The sequence below is a fragment of the Macaca nemestrina genome, chromosome 20 (genome assembly GCF_043159975.1).
Source record: "Macaca nemestrina isolate mMacNem1 chromosome 20, mMacNem.hap1, whole genome shotgun sequence".
In the NCBI taxonomy this organism is placed as follows: domain Eukaryota; kingdom Metazoa; phylum Chordata; class Mammalia; order Primates; family Cercopithecidae; genus Macaca; species Macaca nemestrina.
In genome coordinates this window covers 59194497-59214268 of record NC_092144.1, presented here as the reverse complement: position 1 = coordinate 59214268, position 19772 = coordinate 59194497, and the positions used below count along the sequence as shown (strand labels likewise).

The window sequence follows — 19772 nt, the reverse complement described above, 5'->3', positions numbered from 1 at the left end:
CGGAGGTCCCTAAGGGAGAGGTAGGTCTCTGGCTGAATCCCTCGTTTGGGGGCATCTGGGTCAAGCGGCTTCCCCGGCTGCAAAGTCACGGGGAGGCCCTCTCGGATTGGGCAGGAGCTAAGTCCGAAGCCGCGCCCCTCCTGGGAGGTTGGACTGTGGCGCAGGAATGCCTTAAATGGAGGAGGGTTGAGGCTTCAGTCCAGCACCTTTCTCGGGTCACGGCCTCCTCCTGGCTCCCAAGACCGCACGAAGGCAGAGGCTGGTTTTCCTACACCCTACTCCTGTGCCTCCAACGCCGACTAGACCCTAGCACTGGACGACTGAGTCTCTGAGGTCACTTCACCGTGGTCTCTGCCTCACTCTTGGCGCTGGACCACTGAGGGGAGAGGACTGGGACGCCCCGCTGAGCCACTCTTGCCCCTCCCTTGCTTTGTGCACCTCTCACCCCCCGGGGTGTTAGTGTCGAGGTCACCCCAGCATCCTACCACCTCCTGGTGGCCTTGCCGCCCCCACAACCCGGAGGTATAAAGCCGAGGCAGGGGACGCACCAAGGATGGAGATGCTCCAGGTAAGACTGCAGGGCCCCTGGGCACCTTCCACCTCCTTCCAGGCCATCACTGGCATGAGAAGGGGCAGACGCGTGTGAGCTGTGGAAGGAGGCCTCTTTCTGGAGGGGCGTGACCCCCAGTAAGCTTCAGGTGCGGCAGTCCCTGAGGGTGGGGATCTGAAACGTTGGGGTATCTCAGGTCCTCTGGGCTGTGGGGTGGGCGCTGAAAGGCAGGTGTCTGGGCGGTGGGTCCTGACTAGGAGATGCCGGGAAGGGTCTCTGGGTCGTTGCACGTGGTGTACCCGGGGAATGGGAGGGCCAGGGCACGGGGCTGCGGTCTCAGACTGGGCTGAAGCAGTGTCCTTGTCCCAGGGGCTGCTGCTGTGCCTGCTGCTGAGCATGGGCGGGGCACGGGCATCCAGGGAGCCGCTGCGGCCACTGTGCCGCCCCATCAATGCCACCCTGGCTGCCGAGAAGGAGGCCTGCCCCGTGTGCATCACCGTCAACACCACCATCTGTGCCGGCTACTGCCCCACCATGGTGAGCTGCCCAGGGTCAGGGGCAGGTGCTGCCACCTCAGGGCCGGGTCACAGAGGCAGCAGGGGATGAAGGGCGGTCTGCCTGTCTGGTCGGGGGCTGGGGAATGGGGTGTGGGAGGGCGGGAACAGAGGGCTTCCTGGACTCCTGAGTCTGGGACTTTTGGGGGCAGCTTGGGAGGTCAGCGGAGGCGCTGGCCCCAGGCACATGCTCACTCCCCTATCCACACATCCTCCAGATGCGGGTGCTGCCGGTGATCCTGCCGCCCGTGCCCCAGGTGGTGTGCAACTACCGCGAGGTGCGCTTCGAGTCCATCCGGCTCCCTGGCTGCCCGCCTGGCGTGGACCCCGTGGTCTCCGTTCCCGTGGCTCTCAGCTGTCGTTGTGGACTCTGCCGCCGCAGCACCTCTGACTGTGGGGGTCCCAAGGACCACCCTTTGACCTGTGATGACCCCCACCTCCAGGCCTCCTCTTCCTCAAAGGACCCTCCCCCCAGCCCTCCAAGTCCATCCCGACTCCTGGAGCCAGCAGACACCCCGTTCCTCCCGCAATAAAGGCTTCTCAATCTGCACTCTGGAGGTGTCTTTCTGTGGGCTCAGGGCAACCACACACACGCAGAGTGGGTCCAGCTTCAAAACCATTTTTTACAAAGTCACACTGTCAGATCTCTGATAGAATACAAGGTGGGCCGGTCGCGGTGGCTCACGCCTGTAATCCCAGCACTTTGAGAGGCCGAGGCGGGCGGATCACAGGGTCAGGAGATCGAGACCACGGTGAAACCCCGTCTCTACTAAAAATACAAAAAATTAGCCGGGCGCGGTTGTGGGCACCTGTAGTCCCAGCTACTCAGGAGGCTGAGGCAGGAGAATGGCGTGAACCCGGGAGGCGGAGCTTGCAGTGAGCCGAGATCGCGCCACTGCACTCCAGCCTGGGCGACAGAGCGAGACTCCGTCTCAAAAAAAAAAAAAAAAAAAAAGAATACAAGGTGGATGGCTGGACGCTGTGGCTCATGCCTGTAATCCCAGCACTATGGGAGACTGAGGTGGGCGGATCACTAGGTCAGGAGATCCAGACCATCCTGGCTAACATGGTGAAACCCCGTCTCTACTCAAAATACAAAATTAGGCGGGAGTGGTGGCGGGTGCCTGTAGTCCCAGGTACTTGGGAGGCTGAGGCAGGAGAATGGTGTGAACGCGGGAGGAGGAGTATGCAGTGAGCCGAGATGGTGCCACTGCAATCCAGCTTGGTCCACAGAGTGAGACTCCATTTCAACAACAAAAAAAGAAAACAGGATGGGGTCAGGGGATGACATCCAGCTCAGGAGGTGTCCATGGTCTCGCCTTCTGTGGGGAGAAGGAAGGCCACATGGTCATTGTGCCCCCGTGGGGCAGGGCCTGAGCCTTCAAGGCCGAGCTCTCTCTTCCTCCCTCTGAGGGTGGCACTGGCAGTACAGATGGGGGGTGGGGATATGAATGGGATGAATGGGCTGAGGCGGATGTCATCTCTTCCATTCTCCTTCATCCACTGCCTTTCCCTTCCCCTCCTCAGGGATGGCCCTGCTGCTCTAAGGACCCCAGTTTGAGAACTCAACAAATGATCACAATATCACAACTCTCTGAATTGGAGCTCAATCTCTGCAAGATGGGTGAAACCATATGTGGTTTTGAAGTTTGAATAGGAGTTCTCCCGGAGGAACTTGAGGGTAGTAATTATGATGATGATGATAAGAATAACCACTATTTGGCAGGGCACGGTGGCTCAAGCCTGTAATCCTAGAACTTTGGGAGGCCGAAATGGGCGGATCACGAGGTCAGCAGATCGAGACCATCCTGGCTAACACGGTGAAACCTCGCCTCTACTAAAAAAAAAAAAAATACAAAAAACTAGCTGGGCGAGGTGGCGGGTGCCTGTAGTCCCAGCTACTCGGGAGGCTGAGGCAGAAGAATGGCTGGAACCCAGGAGGCGGAGCTTGCAGTGAGCTGAGATCCGGCCACAGCACTCCAGCCTGGGCGACAGAAGGAGACTCCGTCTCAAAAGAATTAAAAAAAAAAAAAAAAACGAATAACCACTATTTATTGAGTGTTTACTCTTTCTCAGCCCTAATACATAACTCCTCAGATCAACTCTTGTGGATTTGATCATTGGTGGCCTTTGGTGTTAAGTGGCTGACTGCCCAGGGTCAGTGGACACCATGTTGCTCATCCTGGAGAGAGGGAGGGCACATTTCATTATGTGGATGGGGAAGGAGAGAAACTGGAACATGCAAGCAGATGGCCAGGGGACCTTTAGAACGTGGTCCACAGAAGGCTTTTAAGTGTCTGGGAGCTGGGGTTCAAATGTGAAATATTACTTGGTGGGGGGGGGCAGGCGTTGGCTTATAATATTCTGTTGTGAGGTAATGAGCCCCCCATCACAGGGGGAGTACAAGCAAGGTTGAATAAGAAGTGATCAGGATGCTGGAGAGTTCAGCCCTGGGCAGGGAGTTGGAGTCAGGTTTCTAGCCCTCTTCCCTGTCTCAACCTCTACCCTACATCAGGAAAGCAAAAGACCTTAAAATTATCCAGCTTGATACAGAGTGTGATGACTCACGCCTGTAATCCCAGCACTTTGGGAGGCTGAGGCAGGCGAATCACCTGAGGTCAAGCATTCAAGGTGAAACCCCGTCTCTACTAAAATTATAAAAAGAAATTAGCTGGACGTGGTGGTGAGTGCCTCTAATCCAAGCTACTCTGAAGGGTGAGGCAGGAGAATCACTTGAACCTGGGAGGCAGAGGTTGCAGTGAGCTGAGACTGTGCCATTGCACTCCAGGCTGGGCAAAAAGAGGGAAACTCCTCCGTCTCAAAAAAAAAAAAAAAAATGTCCAGCTTAAGTGGGACATGACGTTCTGACTAACTTGCCGGCCCCCTGGCTGGATCAGGGGGTCAGTGTGCATTGACAGCCCTTGAGTAGGGCCAGCAAAATCCAACAGAAGGGCCCCAGAAGCCTGAATGGGGGAGGAGGCGTAAGTGGGATTCTGGGCCTGACTGCAGAAGGCAGCCTCAGTTTTCCTTGTCTGAAGAATGGGCCAGTGGGATGAGATTATGGGGGTTCTGGAGGCAGAGGCCTTGACCTAAAGCTCTTTTTTTTTTTTTTTTTTTTTTTTTTGAGATAGAGTCTTGCTCTGTCGCCCAGGCTGGAGTGCAGTGGCGCCATCTGAGCTCACTGCAGCATTCACTTCCCGGGTTCAAGTGATTCTCCTGCCTTAGCTGGGATTACAGGTGGGTCCCACCATGCCTGGCTAATTTTTATGTTTTTTGGTAGAGACAGGGTTTTGCCATGTTGGCCAGGCTGCTCTCAAACACCTAACCTCAAGTAGTCTGCCCGCCTCAGCCGCTCAAAGTGCTGGGATTACAGGAGCGAGCCACCGCATCCACTGACCAAAAGCTCTTTATAGTGAAGAAATGACAAGGGAAGCCAGGGACAGACCAAAGAAGTTCACAATAGCCCTTCACCTATTACCCATCTCCCCACATGTGTTGCGAACACACACACACACACACACACACACACGGAGTTTCTCTCTCTTTCTTTTTTTTTTTCTCTCTCTCTCTGGGACAGACCACAGGACTTCAAAGTAGCCCTTTACCTATTACCCATCTCCCCACATGTGTTGCCAACACACAACCACACATCACACATCTCTCTCTCTCTCTCTCTCACGTCCAGATTTGAGCACGGGACATAGGCTTCTTCTCCCCCCATCTATACAGACCAGGCCCTGGGGCGGGGTGGAGCATGGTTGCCTCCATTTCTACATCTCCTTGTTTTCAATCTGTGATGTTGATCCTTTTGCCACCTTACTCTCTGTCTGTAACTTCCAGTATCTCTCACCTCTGGGTTAGTACTAATAGCTCCCTTTCCATTGTAGTCTCTTTCTTCCTCCCTGTCTCTCCCCTTTCTTGCTGTATTTCCTTCTCACACATCAAGGCCCGTCTTTTTCACTATGTCCCTGTGCACTTCTCTGTGGGTCCTTCCTCTTTGCCCACTCAGCCTACCCAGGTGGAACTTTTCCAGCAAATTAAAGGCAGGCAGGGGTCAGGCGCGGTGGCTCAAGCCTGTAATCCCAGCACTTTGGGAGGCCGAGATGGGCGGATCATGAGGTCAGGAGAGCGAGACCATCCTGGATAACATGGTGAAATCCCGTCTCTACTAAAAAAAATACAAAAAGCTAGCTGGGCGAGGTGGCGGGCGCCTGTAGTCCCAGCTACTCGGGAGGCTGAGGCAGGAGAATGGCGTAAACCCGGGAGGCGGAGCTTGCAGTGAGCTGAGATCAGGCCACTGCACTCCAGCCTGGGCGACAGAGCGAGACTCCGTCTCAAAAAAAAAAAAAAGGCAGGCAGGACAGCTGACGCCAGCGCTGACCCCTCCAGCACATGGGGTGATAGTGGGGGAGCCCCAGGGACCTCTGGAAATCATTACCCCAAGGTGGGCAGTCCTGGCAGAAGGAGGAAGCAGCAGGAGCTTCTGGACCTTGGAGGAAAGAGGGGTGTTTCTCATGGATGTCCTGAGGTGCTATGTGCAGTGCAGGGGTCTCTATCTGTCTGGATTCCCAGGTCTCTGTTCCTCTTTCTGGGTCTCTGTCTCCCCTATCCCCCTGGGTCTCTGAAATTCTGAACTTCTCCTTCCTCTTCTTCCCTCTTGTCTGAGTCTCCATCCCCCTCCCCGCGTTTCTCTGTGCCCCTCTTGGGTTCCCTGTCCCTCTGTCTCTGGGTCCTTTTCACTCCATCCATCCACGTGCCTACAGGCCCTTCATTGGCTACTTTCAGGATGGGCGGGTTCTGTCACCTGCCGCAACAGCAACAACAAGCCAGCACTTGCTTGGCTATAGGGAGGGGGAGGAACCATGGCCAGTGGCACCCTGGCTCTGCACTGTGCTCCACCCCCGCCCCCCCCACCCCCCCCCCCCCGCCGCGGTCTTCCATCTCTGCAACCGAGATGCCTGGATCCTGGCCCAACTGGCATCTCACCAGCACCTGCGTTGCCCACCGCATTATCCCACCCGTGCCCTTCCTCCCACCCACGGTGCAGGTGAATTGACCCTAGGCTGAAGCCCTGCGGGGCTGGGGACCCAGAAAGATAGGTGCTGAGTAAAGGGGATTGGGAGCTTGGACTCCTCTCTGAAGCTGGAGTGTCCTGGAGCCCTGGGTCTGAGAGAGGAGGCACCAGGGAAGCTGGATGCCAGGGATTGCAGAGGAAAGGGCCGGGGGCCGACTGGAAGAGGTCAGAGCTTGGGGTGGGGGGTGATACGGAGTCCTGAGTCTTTCTAGCTGATGTGCAGCGCCTACTCTCCAGTCCACGGTCGCGGACCCTCTACCCCCCGGCTGCAAAGCAGGATTCTCGCATCTGGGCTTTCGACGAGGTCCTCAGCAGATGGGAGACAACCTCTGGCTCGGCCTACGTGCCCAAGACCCATGGCGGGCCCTGCGCCCAGCCCAGAGCCCCAGAGCCTGCAGACCCCACGCGGACTGTGGGGATCAAGGAATGGAGAGAAAAGTTAAGGTTTGGGGAGTGCCAGAGTCCTCAGGGGACAGGACGGGAGACTGCATTTGAGTCCCCTGCGCCTTCACAAGGGTCTCCAGGCCGCCTTTCGGCACCTCAGATACCGCGGCTGGGGCCTCCCACTGACCACAAAATACCGCACAGCGAGAGGAGGGCGCAGTACACCGGCTCTCCCGACCAGGACGCGCGCGTCCCCGAATACGTCGGGCCCCAGCTCCTCACAAGTCGCAGACCACCACCGCGGGGGGCTGGGCCTCGAGGCCAGGCCAGGACGGGGGCTGGAAACTCACCTTCAGGGCTCCTAAGCTGCTGCGGAGCTAGTGGGCGGACTGTGGGTGGGGACGAGACTAGAATATTCTGAGACGGGGTCGGATGGGAGGTGGGAGAGCTCAGCTCCAGTGGCCACACCAAGACGGTTTAACACCGGGAGCGGAACCAGAGAGGTTGTTTTTGGTAACTGGGGGCTTGGGTTTGAGTTCCTTGACCAGCAGGAGGTGCTTGGATTTAGAGAGGTGAAGCTGGGAAGGGTTCGGGTTTGAGGAAGGAAACTGAAGTTCCCTGGCGTGGGTGGAAGGAAGGGCTCTGACTCTGGGGCGGGGTGCCAGGGCCGTGGCCGACATGGCTGTAGAGGCCGAAGGAGAGGGATTCCCGCAGCACCGCGGGGCCTTGACTCTGGCTCAGGAGTCCTACAGCCCCTCGCTGCACGCGCTCCGGCGGCTCGACCGCTTCCGTCCGCTGGAGGCGCCCTGGGGTGGCCCCCCTGGAAGCCCTTGCCGGGCATCCACAGCGTGCCGAAAGCCTACAGCCCCCAGAACTCCCGCTCCGCCAGCTTGAAGCCGGCGCTAGTGGGAGTCGGCCGGGCCAGCCCCACCCCGACACGCCCCCTGGATAGGGGCGGAGCGGAGCTCGGGACCTCCAAGGATGTAGATGCTCCAGGTAAGACTGCAGGGCTTGGCCGGGCGCGGTGGCTCACGCCTGTAATCCCAGCACTTTGGGAGGCCGGGGCGGGCGGATCACAAGGTCAGGAGATCGAGACCACGGTGAAACCCCGTCTCTACTAAAAATACAAAAAATTAGCCGGGCGCGGTGGCGGGCGCCTGTAGTCCCAGCTACTCAGGAGGCTGAGGCAGGAGAATGGCGTAAACCCAGGAGGCGGAGCTTGCAGTGAGCCGAGATCGCGCCACTGCACTCCAGCCTGGGCGACAGAGCGAGACTCCATCTCAAAAAACAAAAAACAAAAAACAAAAAACAAAACAAAAAAAAAAGACTGCAGGGCTCCTGAGCACCTTCCACCTTCTTCCAGGCCATCACTGGCATGAGAAGGGGTAGACGCGTGTGAGTTGTGGAAGGTCTTTATCTGGAGGGGCGTGACCCCCAGTAAGCCCACTACGAGGGGTCCAGACTCAGGCTGGCTCCCACTTATTACTTCTGTCCGCAATGTGGGGGCGGGACTAACCCAGACACGCCCACTCAGCTGCGGTATTGAGAGGAAGGGACTAAGTCCAGATAACGTCCGTCGAGGCTTGACCCCTCGGGCAGGACACGCCCCCTGCGGGCGTATTAAATAATGAGTTAAATCATCTGAGCCACCCCATTTCCGGGGACCGCTCCGGGCATCCTAGCTTGAGGGTAGGGTGGGCGGAGGTCCCTAAGGGAGATGTGGGGCTCTGGCTGAATCGTTCGCTGCGGGGCATCTGGGTCAAGCAACTTCCTTGGCTGCAAAGTCACGGGGAGACCCTCGCGGATTGGGCAGAAGCTAAGTCCGAAGCCGCGCCCCTCCTGGGAGGTTGGACTGTGGCGCAGGAATGCCTTAAATGGAGGAGGGTTGAGGCTTCAGTCCAGCACCTTTCTTGGGTCACGGCCTCCTCTGGCTCCCAAGACCGCACGATAGGCAGAGGCCGGTTTTCCTACACCCTACTCCTGTGCCTCCAACGCCGACTAGACCCTAGCACTGGACGACTGAGTCTCTGAGGTCACTTCACCGTGGTCTCTGCCTCACTCTTGGCGCTGGACCACTGAGGGGAGAGGGCTGGGACGCCCCGCTGAGCCACTCCTGTGCCTCCCTGGCCTTGTGCACCTCTCACCCCCCGGGGTGTTAGTGTCGAGGTCACCCCAGCATCCTACCACCTCCTGGTGGCCTTGCCGCCCCCACAACCCGGAGGTATAAAGCCAGGTACACGAGGCCCGGGACGCACCAATGATGGAGATGCTCCAGGTAAGACTGCAGGGCCCCTGGGCACCTTCCACCTCCTTCCAGGCCATCACTGGCATGAGAAGGGGCAGACGCGTGTGAGCTGTGGAAGGAGGCCTCTTTCCGGAGGGACGTGACCCCCAGTAAGCTTCAGGTGGGGCAATCCCTGAGGGTGGGGATCTGAAATGTTGCGGTATCTCAGGTCCTCTGGGCTGTGGGGTGGGCTCTGAAAGGCAGGTGTCTGGGCGGTGGGTCCTGACTAGGAGATGCCAGGAAGGGTCTCTGGGTCGTTGCACGTGGTGTACCCGGGGAATGGGAGGGCCAGGGTACGGGGCTGTGGTCTCAGACTGGGCTGAAGCAGTGTCCTTGTCCCAGGGGCTGCTGCTGTGCCTGCTGCTGAGCATGGGCGGGGCACGGGCATCCAGGGAGCCGCTGCGGCCACTGTGCCGCCCCATCAATGCCACCCTGGCTGCCGAGAAGGAGGCCTGCCCCGTGTGCATCACCGTCAACACCACCATCTGTGCCGGCTACTGCCCCACCATGGTGAGCTGCCCCAGGCCAGCAGCAGGTGCTGCCACCTCAGGGCCGGATCACAGAGGCAGCGGGGGAGGAAGGGCGGTCTGCCTGTCTGGTCCGGGGCTGGGGAATGGGGTGTGGGAGGCGGGAACAGAGGGCTTCCTGGACTCCTGAGTCTGGGACCTTTGGGGGCAGCTTGGGAGGTCAGCGGAGGCGCTGGCCCCAGGCACATGCTCACTCCCCTATCCACACATCCTCCAGGTGCGGGTGCTGCAGGCGGTCCTGCCGCCAGTGCCCCAGGTGGTGTGCAACTACCGCGAGGTGCGCTTCGAGTCCATCCGGCTCCCTGGCTGCCCGCCTGGCGTGGACCCCGTGGTCTCCGTCCCCGTGGCTCTCAGCTGTCGCTGTGGACTCTGCCGCCGCAGCACCTCTGACTGTGGGGGTCCCAAGGACCACCCTTTGACCTGTGATGACCCCCACCTCCAGGCCTCCTCTTCCTCAAAGGACCCTCCCCCCAGCCCTCCAAGTCCATCCCGACTTTTGGAGCCAGCAGACACCCCGTTCCTCCCGCAATAAAGGCTTCTCGGTGCGCACTCTGAGGGTGTCTTTCTGTGGACTCAGGGCAACCACACACACGCAGGGTGGGTCCAGCTTCAAAACCATTTTTTACAAAGTCACACTGTCAGAACTCTGGTAAAAACAGGGTGGGGACAGGGGATGTCATCCAACTCAGGAGGTGTCCATGGTCTCACCTTCTGTGGGGAGAAGGAAGGCCACATGGTCAGTGTGGCCCAGGGGGCAGGGCCTGAGCCTTCTAGGCTGAGCTGCCTCTTCCTCCCTCTGAGGTTGGCACTGGCAGTGCAGGTGCCGGGGTGGGAACCTGAATTGAATGAATGGGCGGAGGGGGATGTCATCTCTTCCAGCCTCCTTCAAGCACTGCTCCTCCCTTCTCCTCCTCTTCCCTACCCTCTCTCCATCTGCTTCCCATCCCTGCCAGGAGCCATCACCTGGGTAGAAAAGGGGCCTCGGAAAGGGGGCGGGGACTTGACTCCTGGGTACCCTGCACTTCAAGAGGAACTCTGGGGAGGGGGTGTTCAGGGATTTGGCCCCTTCCCCACCTGCCTGTATACCCTGCCTGATCTTTTCTTCCCCTAAGTGGTTGCCCCCTCCCTCTCCTGAGATGTCAGGAAAGAGGGAGCCAGCTGTGTCCTCCACAGGGGCCCCCCGAAGCCTGGGGACTCCCAGCCCCAGAGCTCCAAGGTGGAGGAGGTGCTGACAGGTCTGGTAACCACTGGCTGTTTCCCAGTCTTCTCCACACCACCCTTTCCTAGAACCACAGGCTTCCAGAATGTTGTAGAGAAACTGCAACATCCAAGCCTCCACCAGCCTCTCCCAGCGCCAGGTCAATTTCACACACGGGAAAACTGAAGCCTGTCTCAGAGGGGCAGCGTTTTCCCTCCTTAGTGGCAGTTTTGAGGTGAACTGGGGTCTCCCTAGGATTCCAGGTTGTGGCCTTTCTCCAAATTGTAGAATGTGGCCAGGCGTGGTGGCTTAGTCTGTAGTCCCAGCTACTCAGGAGCCACAGCAGGAGGATTGCTTGAGCCCAGGATTTCAAGTGCAGCGGGGAGTCAGCAAGATCTCGTATTAAAACAATTTGTTTGGGATCAGGCGTGGTGTCTCACGCCTGTAATCCCAGCAGTTTTGGAAGCCAAGGCAGAAGTATCGCTTGAAATCGGGAGTTCAAGACCAGTCTGGCCAAGATGGTGAAAGCCCATGTCTACTAAAAATACAAAAATCAGCTGGGCACGGCGGCAGGCGCCTGTAATTCCAGCTACTGAGAAGACTGAGGCAGGAGAATCACTTGAACCCATGAGGCAGACGTTGCAGTGAGCCGAGATTGTGCCACTGCACTCCAGCATGGGCAGAGTGAGACTCTGTCTCAAAAAAAAAAAAAAATTGATTGGAACATCCTACAAGATGCAAGACTTATGTTTCCTCAGAGTTGTACAGGAAGGATGGCAGAGTGCAGTTACCCAGACTTTAAGTCCCATCTGTGCCATCTGCTGGCTGTGTGACCGGACACAAATCATTAATTTCTCTGAGCCTGTATTTCATCATCTGTTGCTATTAAGTAATAGTAGTTGAATACTTATTTTTATTCTATTATTATTATTTATTTTTGATATGGATTTTCGCTCTTGTTGCCCAGGCTAGAGTGTAATGGTACAATCTTGGCTCACTGCAACCTCTGCCTCCTGGGTTTAAGCAATTCTCCTTCCTCAGCCTCTGGAGTAGCTGGGATTATAGTCACGTGTGCCACCATGCCTGGCTAATTTTGAAATTTTAGTAGCTACAGAGTTTCACCAAGTTGGCCGGGCTGGTCTTGAACTCCTCACCTCATGTGAGCCGCCCACCTCGGCCTCCCAAAGCGCTGGGATTACAGGCGTGAGTCACAGTAGTAGTTGTATATTTATTATTAATCTACAATTTGGGCGTTATGCAAGTGTTAGATATAGGATCCCCCAAACTTCTAGAACAAGAGCTTCCCCACAATCCTGGCAGGCAAGCCTCCCCTGGGGTTTCCAACTTCTGTCCCCACTGAAGTTTTCACCCCTTTCTCTAATCCCAGCCTCCTGCTCTCTGTCTCCAGGTGCTCCGAGAACTGCTCCCCCTCCCCTCATGCTCCCTCCCCATCCTCCTCCTTTTCCTCCTCCCCAGTGTGCCAATTGAGTCCCAACCTCACCCTCGACATTACCCCCATTTCTGGCCCTGAGTGGGACCTTCTGTCCCCCCCCACCGAGTGGTCCTGTCTAGGGGTGCTTCTGCTGGGCCCCCTCTGCTTCTCCTGCTGGAGGCTGGGGCCTTTCGAGAGTCAGCAGGCACCCTGGCCAACCGCAGCTGGTGTGGGGTGAGTGAAACTGCACCAGGGAGTCGTCGGGGTGAACTGGCCGCGACGCAGTCAGCGGCTGGGTGACTGACTCCCGGACCGCTGTGGACTTGCGTGGGCGTGAGGTGGAGGTGTTGGGCGAGGTGCCTGCAGCTGGTGGCAGTCCCCTCCGCCAGTACTTCTTTGAAACTCGCTGCAAGGCTGATAACTCTGAGGAAGGTGGCCCGGGGGCAGGTGGAGGGGGCTGCTGGGGTGTGGACCAAAGGCACTGGGTGTCTGAGTGCAAGACCAAGCAGTCCTAAGTACGGGCATTGATCGCTGATGCCCAGGGCCGTATGGGCTGGCGATGGATTCGAATTGACACTGTCTGTGCCTGCACACTCCTCAGTTGGACTGGCTGGGCTTGAGGCCCGTGCCCAGTAACTGGTCAGGCAGAAAAGAACTGAACTGGATGCTGAGAGACCTCAGGGGGCCCAGTTGCTCTAAGGATCCCAGTTTGGGAACTCATCAAATGATCACAAAATCACAATTCTATGATTTTGAGCTTAGTCTCTGCAGGATGGGTGAAACCATATGGGGTTTTGAAGGTTGAATAGGAGTGCTCCTGGAGCAACTTGAGGGTAAGAATGATGATGATGATACCCAGGTGCAGTGGCTCATGCCTGTAATTCCAGAACTTTTGGAGGCCAAGGTGGGCGGATCACCTGAGGTCAGGAGTTTGAGACCAACCTGGCCAACATGGTGAAACCCCGTCTCTACTTAAAATAGAAAAAATTGGCAGGGCGCGGTGGCTCACGCCTGTAATCTCAGCACTTTGGGAGGCCGAGATGGGCGGATCACAAGGTCAGGAGACCGAGACCATCCTGGCTAACATAGTGAAACCCCATCTCTACTAAAAATACAAAAAAAAAATTAGCCGGGTGTGGTGGCAGGTGCCTGTAATCCCAGCTACTCAGGAGGCTGAGGCAGGAGAATTGCTTGAACCTGGGAGGTGGAGTTTGCAGTGAGCCGAGATCACCCCACTGCACTCCACCCTGGGGGACAAGAGCGAGACTTCGTCTCAAAAAAAAAAAAAAAAAGAAAAGAAAAAGATGATGATGATAATAAGAGCCACTATTTACTGAGTGTTTACTGTTTCTTAGTCCTAATACAAAACTCCTCAGATCAACTCTCATGGATTTGATCATTGGTGGCCCTTGGCGTTAAGTTACTGACTACTTAGTCTCAGAGGTTACCACCTTGCTCATCCTGGAGAGTGGGAGGGGACATTTCAAGATGTGGTTGGGGAAGGAGAGACACTGGAACATGCAAGCAGATGGCCAGGGGACCTTGAGAACATGGTCCACAGAAGGCCTTTAAGTGTCTGGGAGCTGGGGTTCAAATGGGAAATCTTACTTGGTGAGAGGGGGCAGGCGTTGGCTTAGAATAGTCTCTTGTGAGGTAATGAGCCACCCATCACAGGGGGAGTACAAACAAGGTTGTATGAGAAGTCATCAGGATGCTGGAGAGTTCAGGCCTGGGTGGGGAGATGGAGTCAGGTTTCTAGCCCTTTTCCTTGTCCCAGTTTTTACCCTACATTGGGAAAGAAACAGACCTTAAAATTGTCCAGCTTGATGGCCGGGTGTGATGACTCACGCCTGTAATCCCAGCACTTTGGGAGGCCGAGGTGGGCGAATCACCTGAGGTCAGGAGCTCAAGACCAGTCTGGCCAACATGGTGAAACCCCGTCTCTACTAAAATTATAAAAATAAATCAGCTGGGCATGGTGGCAGGTGCTTGTAATTCAAACTACTCCGGAGGGTGAGGCAGGAGAATTGCTTAAACCTGGGAGGCAGAGCTTGCAGTGAGCCAAGGCCATGTCATTGCACTCCAGTCTGGGCAAAAGGAGTGAAACTCTGTCTCAAAAAAAAAAAAAAAAAAAAATTTGTCCAGCTTGAGTGGGGCATGAGGTTCTGACTAACTAGCCTGCCTCCTGGCTAGGATCAGGGGTCACTGTGCATTGAGAGCCCTTGAGTAGGGCCAGAAAAATCCAACAGAAGGGCCCCAGAAGCCTGAATGGGGGAGGAGGGGTAAGTGGGATTCTGGGCCTGGCTGCAGAAGGCAGCCTCAGTTTTCCTTGTCTGAAGAATGGGCTGGTGGGATGAGATAATGGGGGTGGAGGAGGCAGAGGCCTTGACCTAAAGCTCTTTTTTTTTTTTTTTTTTTGGATAGAGTCTTTCTCTGTCACCCAGGCTAAAGTGCAGTGGCGCAATCTGAACTCACTGAAACATTCACCTCTCAAGTTCAAGTGATTCTCCTGCCTTAGCTGGGATTACAGGTGCGCGCCACCAAGCGTGGCTAATTTTTGTATTTTTTGGTAGAGACAGGGTTTTGCCATGTTGGCCAGGCTGGTCTCAAACTCCTCACCTCAAGTGATCCGCATGCCTCAGCCTTCCAAAGTGCTGGGATTACAGGAGTGAGCCACCGTGCCTGGTGACCAAAAGCTCTTTATAGTGAAGAAGTTACAAGGAAGCCAGGGCGAGATCATAGGCCTTCACAACAGCCCATGACGTATTACCCATCGCCCCACATGTGTTGCCAACACACACATACACACACACACAATCTCTCTGTCTCTCTCCCTCTCTCTCTCAGGTCCAGCTTTGAGCAAAAGACATAGGCATCCCCTCCACCCATCTGCACAGACCAGGCCCCTGGGCGGGCTGGGGCGTGACTGCCTCAGTTTCTACATCTCTTTGTTTACTATCTGTGATTTTGCCCTTTTTTGCCACCTTCCTCTCTGTCTCTAACTTCCAGTGGCTCTAGCCTCTGGGTCAGTCCTAATAGCTCTATTTCCAATGTGGTCTGTTTCTTCCTTCCTCTCTCTCTCCTCTCTTGTACTTCTTTCTCACTCATCAAAGCCCATCTTTTTCGCTATGTCCCTGTGCACTTCTCTGTGGTTCCCTCCTCTTTCCACACTCTGCCTACCCAGGTGGAACTTTTCAGGCAAATCAAAGGCAGGCAGGACAGCCAATGCTGGTGCTGATTACTTCAGGACGTGCAGGGAGGGTCGGGGAGCCCAGGGGATGTCTGGAAATCGTTACCCCGAGGTGGGCAGGCCTGGTAGACAGAGGAAGTAGCCGGGAGCATCTGGGCCCTGGAAGAAGGGGGTGTTTCTCATGGAGGTCCTGAGTTGCTAGGTGTAGTGCAGGGGTCTCTGTCTCTCTGTCTGGATCTTGACACCTCCAGGTCCTTATCCTTCTTTTTGGGTTTCTCTGTCCCCCACCCACTGGGTCTCTGAAATTCTGAACTTCTCCTTCCCTTTCCGACCTCCTCTCTTTGAGTCTCCATCCCCCTCCCCGTGTTTCTCTGTGCCCCTCTTGGGGTCCCTGTCCCTCTGATCTCTGGGTCTCTTTCTCACTCCATCCATCCACATGTCTGCAGGCCCTCGATTGGCTAGGTTCAGGGTGGGCAGGTTCTGTCACCTGGGGCAACAACCACAACAAGCCAGCTACTGCTTGGTTACCGGGTGGAGGTGAAACTATGGCTGGTGGCAGCTTGGCTCTGTGCTGTGGCCCAGCGTGGTGCCGTATCTCTGCAACCGAGGTACCTGGATCCAGGCCCAACTGGCATCGCACCAGCAGCTACGTTGCCCACCGCATTATCCCACCCGTACCCATCATCCCGCCCACGGTGCAGGTGGGCAGACCCTAGGCTGAGGCCCTGCGGGGACTGGAGACCCAGAAAGATACGGGCTAAGTAAAGGGGATTGGGAGTTTGGACTCCTCTCTGAAGGAGGAGGGTCCTAGAGTCCTGGGTCTGAGAGAGGAGGCACCAGGGAAGCTGAATGCCAGGGATTGCAGAGAAAGGGCTGGGGGCCGACTGGAAGAGGTCAGAGCTTGGGGTGGGGGGTGATACGGAGTCCTGAGTCTTTCTAGCTGATGTGCAGCGCCTTCTCTCCAGTCCACGGTCGCGGACCCTCTACCCCCGGCTGCAAAGCAGGATTCTCGCATCTGGGCTTTCGACGAGGTCCTCAGCAGATGGGAGACAACCTCTGGCTCGGCCTACGTGCCCAAGACCCATGGCGGGCCCTGCGCCCAGCCCAGAGCCCCAGAGCCTGCAGACCCCACACGGACTGTAGGTATCAAGGATTTAGGAGAAAAGGTAAGGTTTGGGGAGTGCCGGAGTCCGCGGGGGACAGGGCGGGGGACTGCATTTAAGTCCCCTGCGCCTTCACATGGGTCTCCGGGTCGTCTTTCCACAGCTCAGACGCCGCGGCTGGCACCTCCCACTGACCACAAAGTACCAGAGCAGCGAGACGAGGGCGCAGTACAGGGGCTCTCCCGACCCGGATGCGCGTGTACCCGAACACGTCGGGGCCCAGCCCCTACAACTCGCAGACCACCACCGCGGGGGGCCTTCCCAGGTGGCGGTGTAGAAGCCGGCGCTGGCGAGACGGGGCGGAGTTCCGGGAGCCTGGGGCTGGGCCAGAAGAAATCATGGCCTTGGGGCGCGGCTACAGGGTCTGGGGCGGGATCGGGAGGTTAGAGGAGCCGGGATAGGGGCTGGGCATTCAGGCCAGGCCAGAAGGACCAGGGACTAGAAACTCACCTTCAGGGCTCCGAAGCTTCTGCGGGGCTAAAACTAGGGCTTTGAACGGGGTAGGAAATCTATGTCTTGGGTATGCCTCCTCCCCCAATCTTGCTCAGGCTCTAATTCCCTGGACGAAGAACCCCGAGCTGTCTGGCCGGCCTTTCACAGTATCCGACCGGGGCGTCCTGGACCGCCGCCAGCTCTATCTGACCACCTCGGCGCGGGACTTTCGGTTCTATCCCAAGTAAGCCGGGCTCTCGCTCCGCACCGCCTCCTGCCTTGGCCGGTGCACGCCGAGCCCCTGGGCTGGCTCCCATTCTCTGACCCGGTGGTCTCAGCCTCGACTCCTATAGCAGCAAAACCCAAAGTTCAGGCCCCAGCCCCTCCCTCTTTTAGCACCCAGGAGTCCTTAGTGTCAACTCTCAGGAACGGCGGTAGGGACAGGAAGCGTGCACAGCGGCTGAGGGGATTCTGGATCTGAGGGCAGGGCCTCTTTCCGTACTTGAGCCCCCACATACTCCTTTCCAAGGAAGCGAAAGCCCCCGTTTCCTTCCCTAGGATGCGAAAGCTCAGTTTCAAGGACGTTAAGTACCTCGAGGACCCAGGAACGCAGGCTGCGGTCCTCACTATCCTGCCCTGCTCCCACAGGACGGAGCTGTCCGGATACCCCCGCAAGGACTCCCTGACCTACTGGAGCTTCGAAGAGACGCCCCAGGTCTGGGGCCACGGCCCGCAGCGGCCGCCCTGTCCGCGCTCCTCCCGGCCGCCCCGACCACCGCGGGTCCGCGTGCCACGCGCCAGGCCGGTGACCTCGGCCGTGCCGCACCGCGGAGCCCTGTCTCTGGCTCAGGAGTCCTACAGCCCCCCGTTGCACCCGCTCCGGGGGCTCGACCGCTTCTGCCCGCTGGAGGCGCCCTGGGGCGGCCCCCACTGGAAACCCCTGCCGGGCATCCACAGCGTGCCGAAAGCCTACAGTACCGAGAACTCCAGCTACAGCAGCTTGAAGCCGACGCTGGTGTGAGCGGGCCGGGCCAGCCCCACCCCGGACACGCCCCCTGGGCCGCGGGGCGGAGCCGAGCTCCGGATCTCCGCTCACTAAGAAGGATCCGGACCAGGCCTGAGTTGCACTCATTACCTCTATCGGCAATGTGGGTGCGGGACTAGCCCAGACACGCCCACTCGGCTGCGGCATCGCGGAGAGGGGACTAAGTCCAGATAATGTCCTTGGAGGCTGTGGCCCTGCGGGCAGGACACGCACCCTGAGGGCGTATTAAATGAGTTAAATCACTTGAACCACACCCATTTCCGGGGACCCCTCCGGGCATCCTGGCTTGAGGGTGTGGCGGGCAGAGGTCCCCAAGGCTGAGGTGGGGCTCTGGCTGAATCCCTGGTTGGGGGGCATCTGGGTCAAGTGGCTTCCCTGGCAGCACGGTCACGGTGAGGACTGTGGCACAGGAATGCATCAAGTGGAGGAGGGTTGAGGCTTCAGTCCAGCATCTTTCTCGGGTCACGGCCTCCTCCTGGCTCCCAAGACAACTCCATAGGCAGAGGCAGGCCTTTCTACCCCCTACTCCTGTGCCTCCAACGCTGACTAGACCCTAGCACTCCATGGATGAGTCTCTGAGGTCACTTCACCGTGGTCTCTGCCTCATCCCTGGCGCTGGACCACTGAGGGGAGAGGGCTGGGGCGCTCTGCTGAGCCACTCCTGTGCCTCCCTGGCCTTGTGCACCTCTCGCCCCCGGGGGGATTAGTGTCCAGGTTACCCCAGCATCCTACCACCTCCTGGTGGCCTTGCCGCCCCCACAACCCCGAAGTATAAAGCCAGGTACACGAGGCAGGGGACGCATCAAGGATGGAGATGCTCCAGGTAAGACTGCAGGGCCCCTGGGCACCTTCCACCTCCTTCCAGGACATCACTGGCATGAGAAGGGGCAGACGCGTGTGAGCTGTGGAAGGAGGCCTCTTTCTGGAGGGGCGTGACCCCCAGTAAGCTTCAGCTGGGGCAATCTCTGAGGGTGGGTTTCTGAAATGTTGCGGTATCTCAGGTCCTCTGGGCTGTGGGGTGGGCACTGAAAGGCAGGTGTCTGGGCGGTGGGTCCTGACTAGGAGATGCCAGGAAGGGTCTCTGGGTCGTTGCACGTGGTGTACCCCAGGGAATGGGAGGGCCAGGGCACGGGGCTGCGGTCTCAGACTGGGCTGAAGCAGTGTCCTTGTCCCAGGGGCTGCTGCTGTGGCTGCTGCTGAGCATGGGCGGGGCACGGGCATCCAGGGAGCCGCTGCGGCCACTGTGCCGCCCCATCAATGCCACCCTGGCTGCCGAGAAGGAGGCCTGTCCCGTGTGCATCACCGTCAACACCAGCATCTGTGCCGGCTACTGCCCCACCATGGTGAGCTGCCCCAGGCCAGAGACAGGTGCTGCCACCTCAGGGCCGGGTCACAGAGGCAGCGGGGGAGGAAGGGCGGTCTGCCTGTCTGGTCGGGGGCTGGGGAATGGGGTGTGGGAGGGCGGGAACAGAGGGCTTCCTGGACTCCTGAGTCTGGGACCTTTGGAGGCAGCTTGGGAGGTCAGCGGAGGCGCTGGCCCCAGGCACATGCTCACTCCCCTATCCACACATCCTCCAGATGCGGGTGCTGCAGGCGGCCCTGCTGCCCCTGCCCCAGGTGGTGTGCACCTACCGCGAGGTGCGCTTCGACTCCATCCAGCTCCCTGGCTGCCTGCCTGGCGTGGACCCAGTGGTCTCCTTCCCTGTGGCTCTCAGCTGTCGTTGTGGACCCTGCCACCGCAGCACCTCTGACTGCGGGGGTCCCAAGGACCACCCTTTGACTTGTGACCACCCCCAACTCCCAGGCCTCCTCTTCCTCTAAAGACCCTCCCCCCAGCCCTCCAAGTCCATCCTGACTCCTGGAGCCAGCAGACACCCCGTTCCTCCCGCAATAAAGGCTTCTCAGTGCGCACTCTGGAGGTGTCTTTCTGTGGGCTCAG

At 58.0% G+C, this 19772-nt stretch overlaps 3 protein-coding genes and 2 pseudogenes across 3 annotated transcripts; all 5 read left to right on the top strand.

Moving 5' to 3' along the window:
• The first annotated feature begins 542 nt into the window (after nucleotides 1-542).
• LHB (luteinizing hormone subunit beta) lies at nucleotides 543-19744 on the top strand. The gene is given in 3 exon segments (NM_001365021.1): nucleotides 543-568; nucleotides 9189-9356; nucleotides 19412-19744. Coding segments are annotated over 3 exon segments (426 nt in total). The 5' UTR covers nucleotides 543-553; the 3' UTR covers nucleotides 19655-19744.
• On the top strand, nucleotides 577-1669 carry LOC139355365 (choriogonadotropin subunit beta-like). Its single transcript, XM_071087404.1, has 3 exons — nucleotides 577-698; nucleotides 920-1087; nucleotides 1323-1669. Exons 2-3 carry the CDS (start codon nucleotides 947-949, stop codon nucleotides 1635-1637), a joined length of 456 nt encoding a protein of 151 aa, XP_070943505.1. The 5' UTR covers nucleotides 577-698; nucleotides 920-946; the 3' UTR covers nucleotides 1638-1669.
• Nucleotides 5967-6927, top strand: LOC139360201 (stabilizer of axonemal microtubules 3-like; annotated as a pseudogene).
• Nucleotides 10047-12623, top strand: LOC105497352 (neurotrophin-4-like; annotated as a pseudogene).
• LOC105497353 (stabilizer of axonemal microtubules 3) lies at nucleotides 15705-17953 on the top strand. Its single transcript, XM_024797755.2, has 5 exons — nucleotides 15705-15894; nucleotides 16159-16359; nucleotides 16460-16621; nucleotides 16905-17032; nucleotides 17437-17953. Exons 1-5 carry the CDS (start codon nucleotides 15739-15741, stop codon nucleotides 17807-17809), a joined length of 1020 nt encoding a protein of 339 aa, XP_024653523.2. The 5' UTR covers nucleotides 15705-15738; the 3' UTR covers nucleotides 17810-17953.
• Nucleotides 19745-19772: the final 28 nt, after the last annotated feature.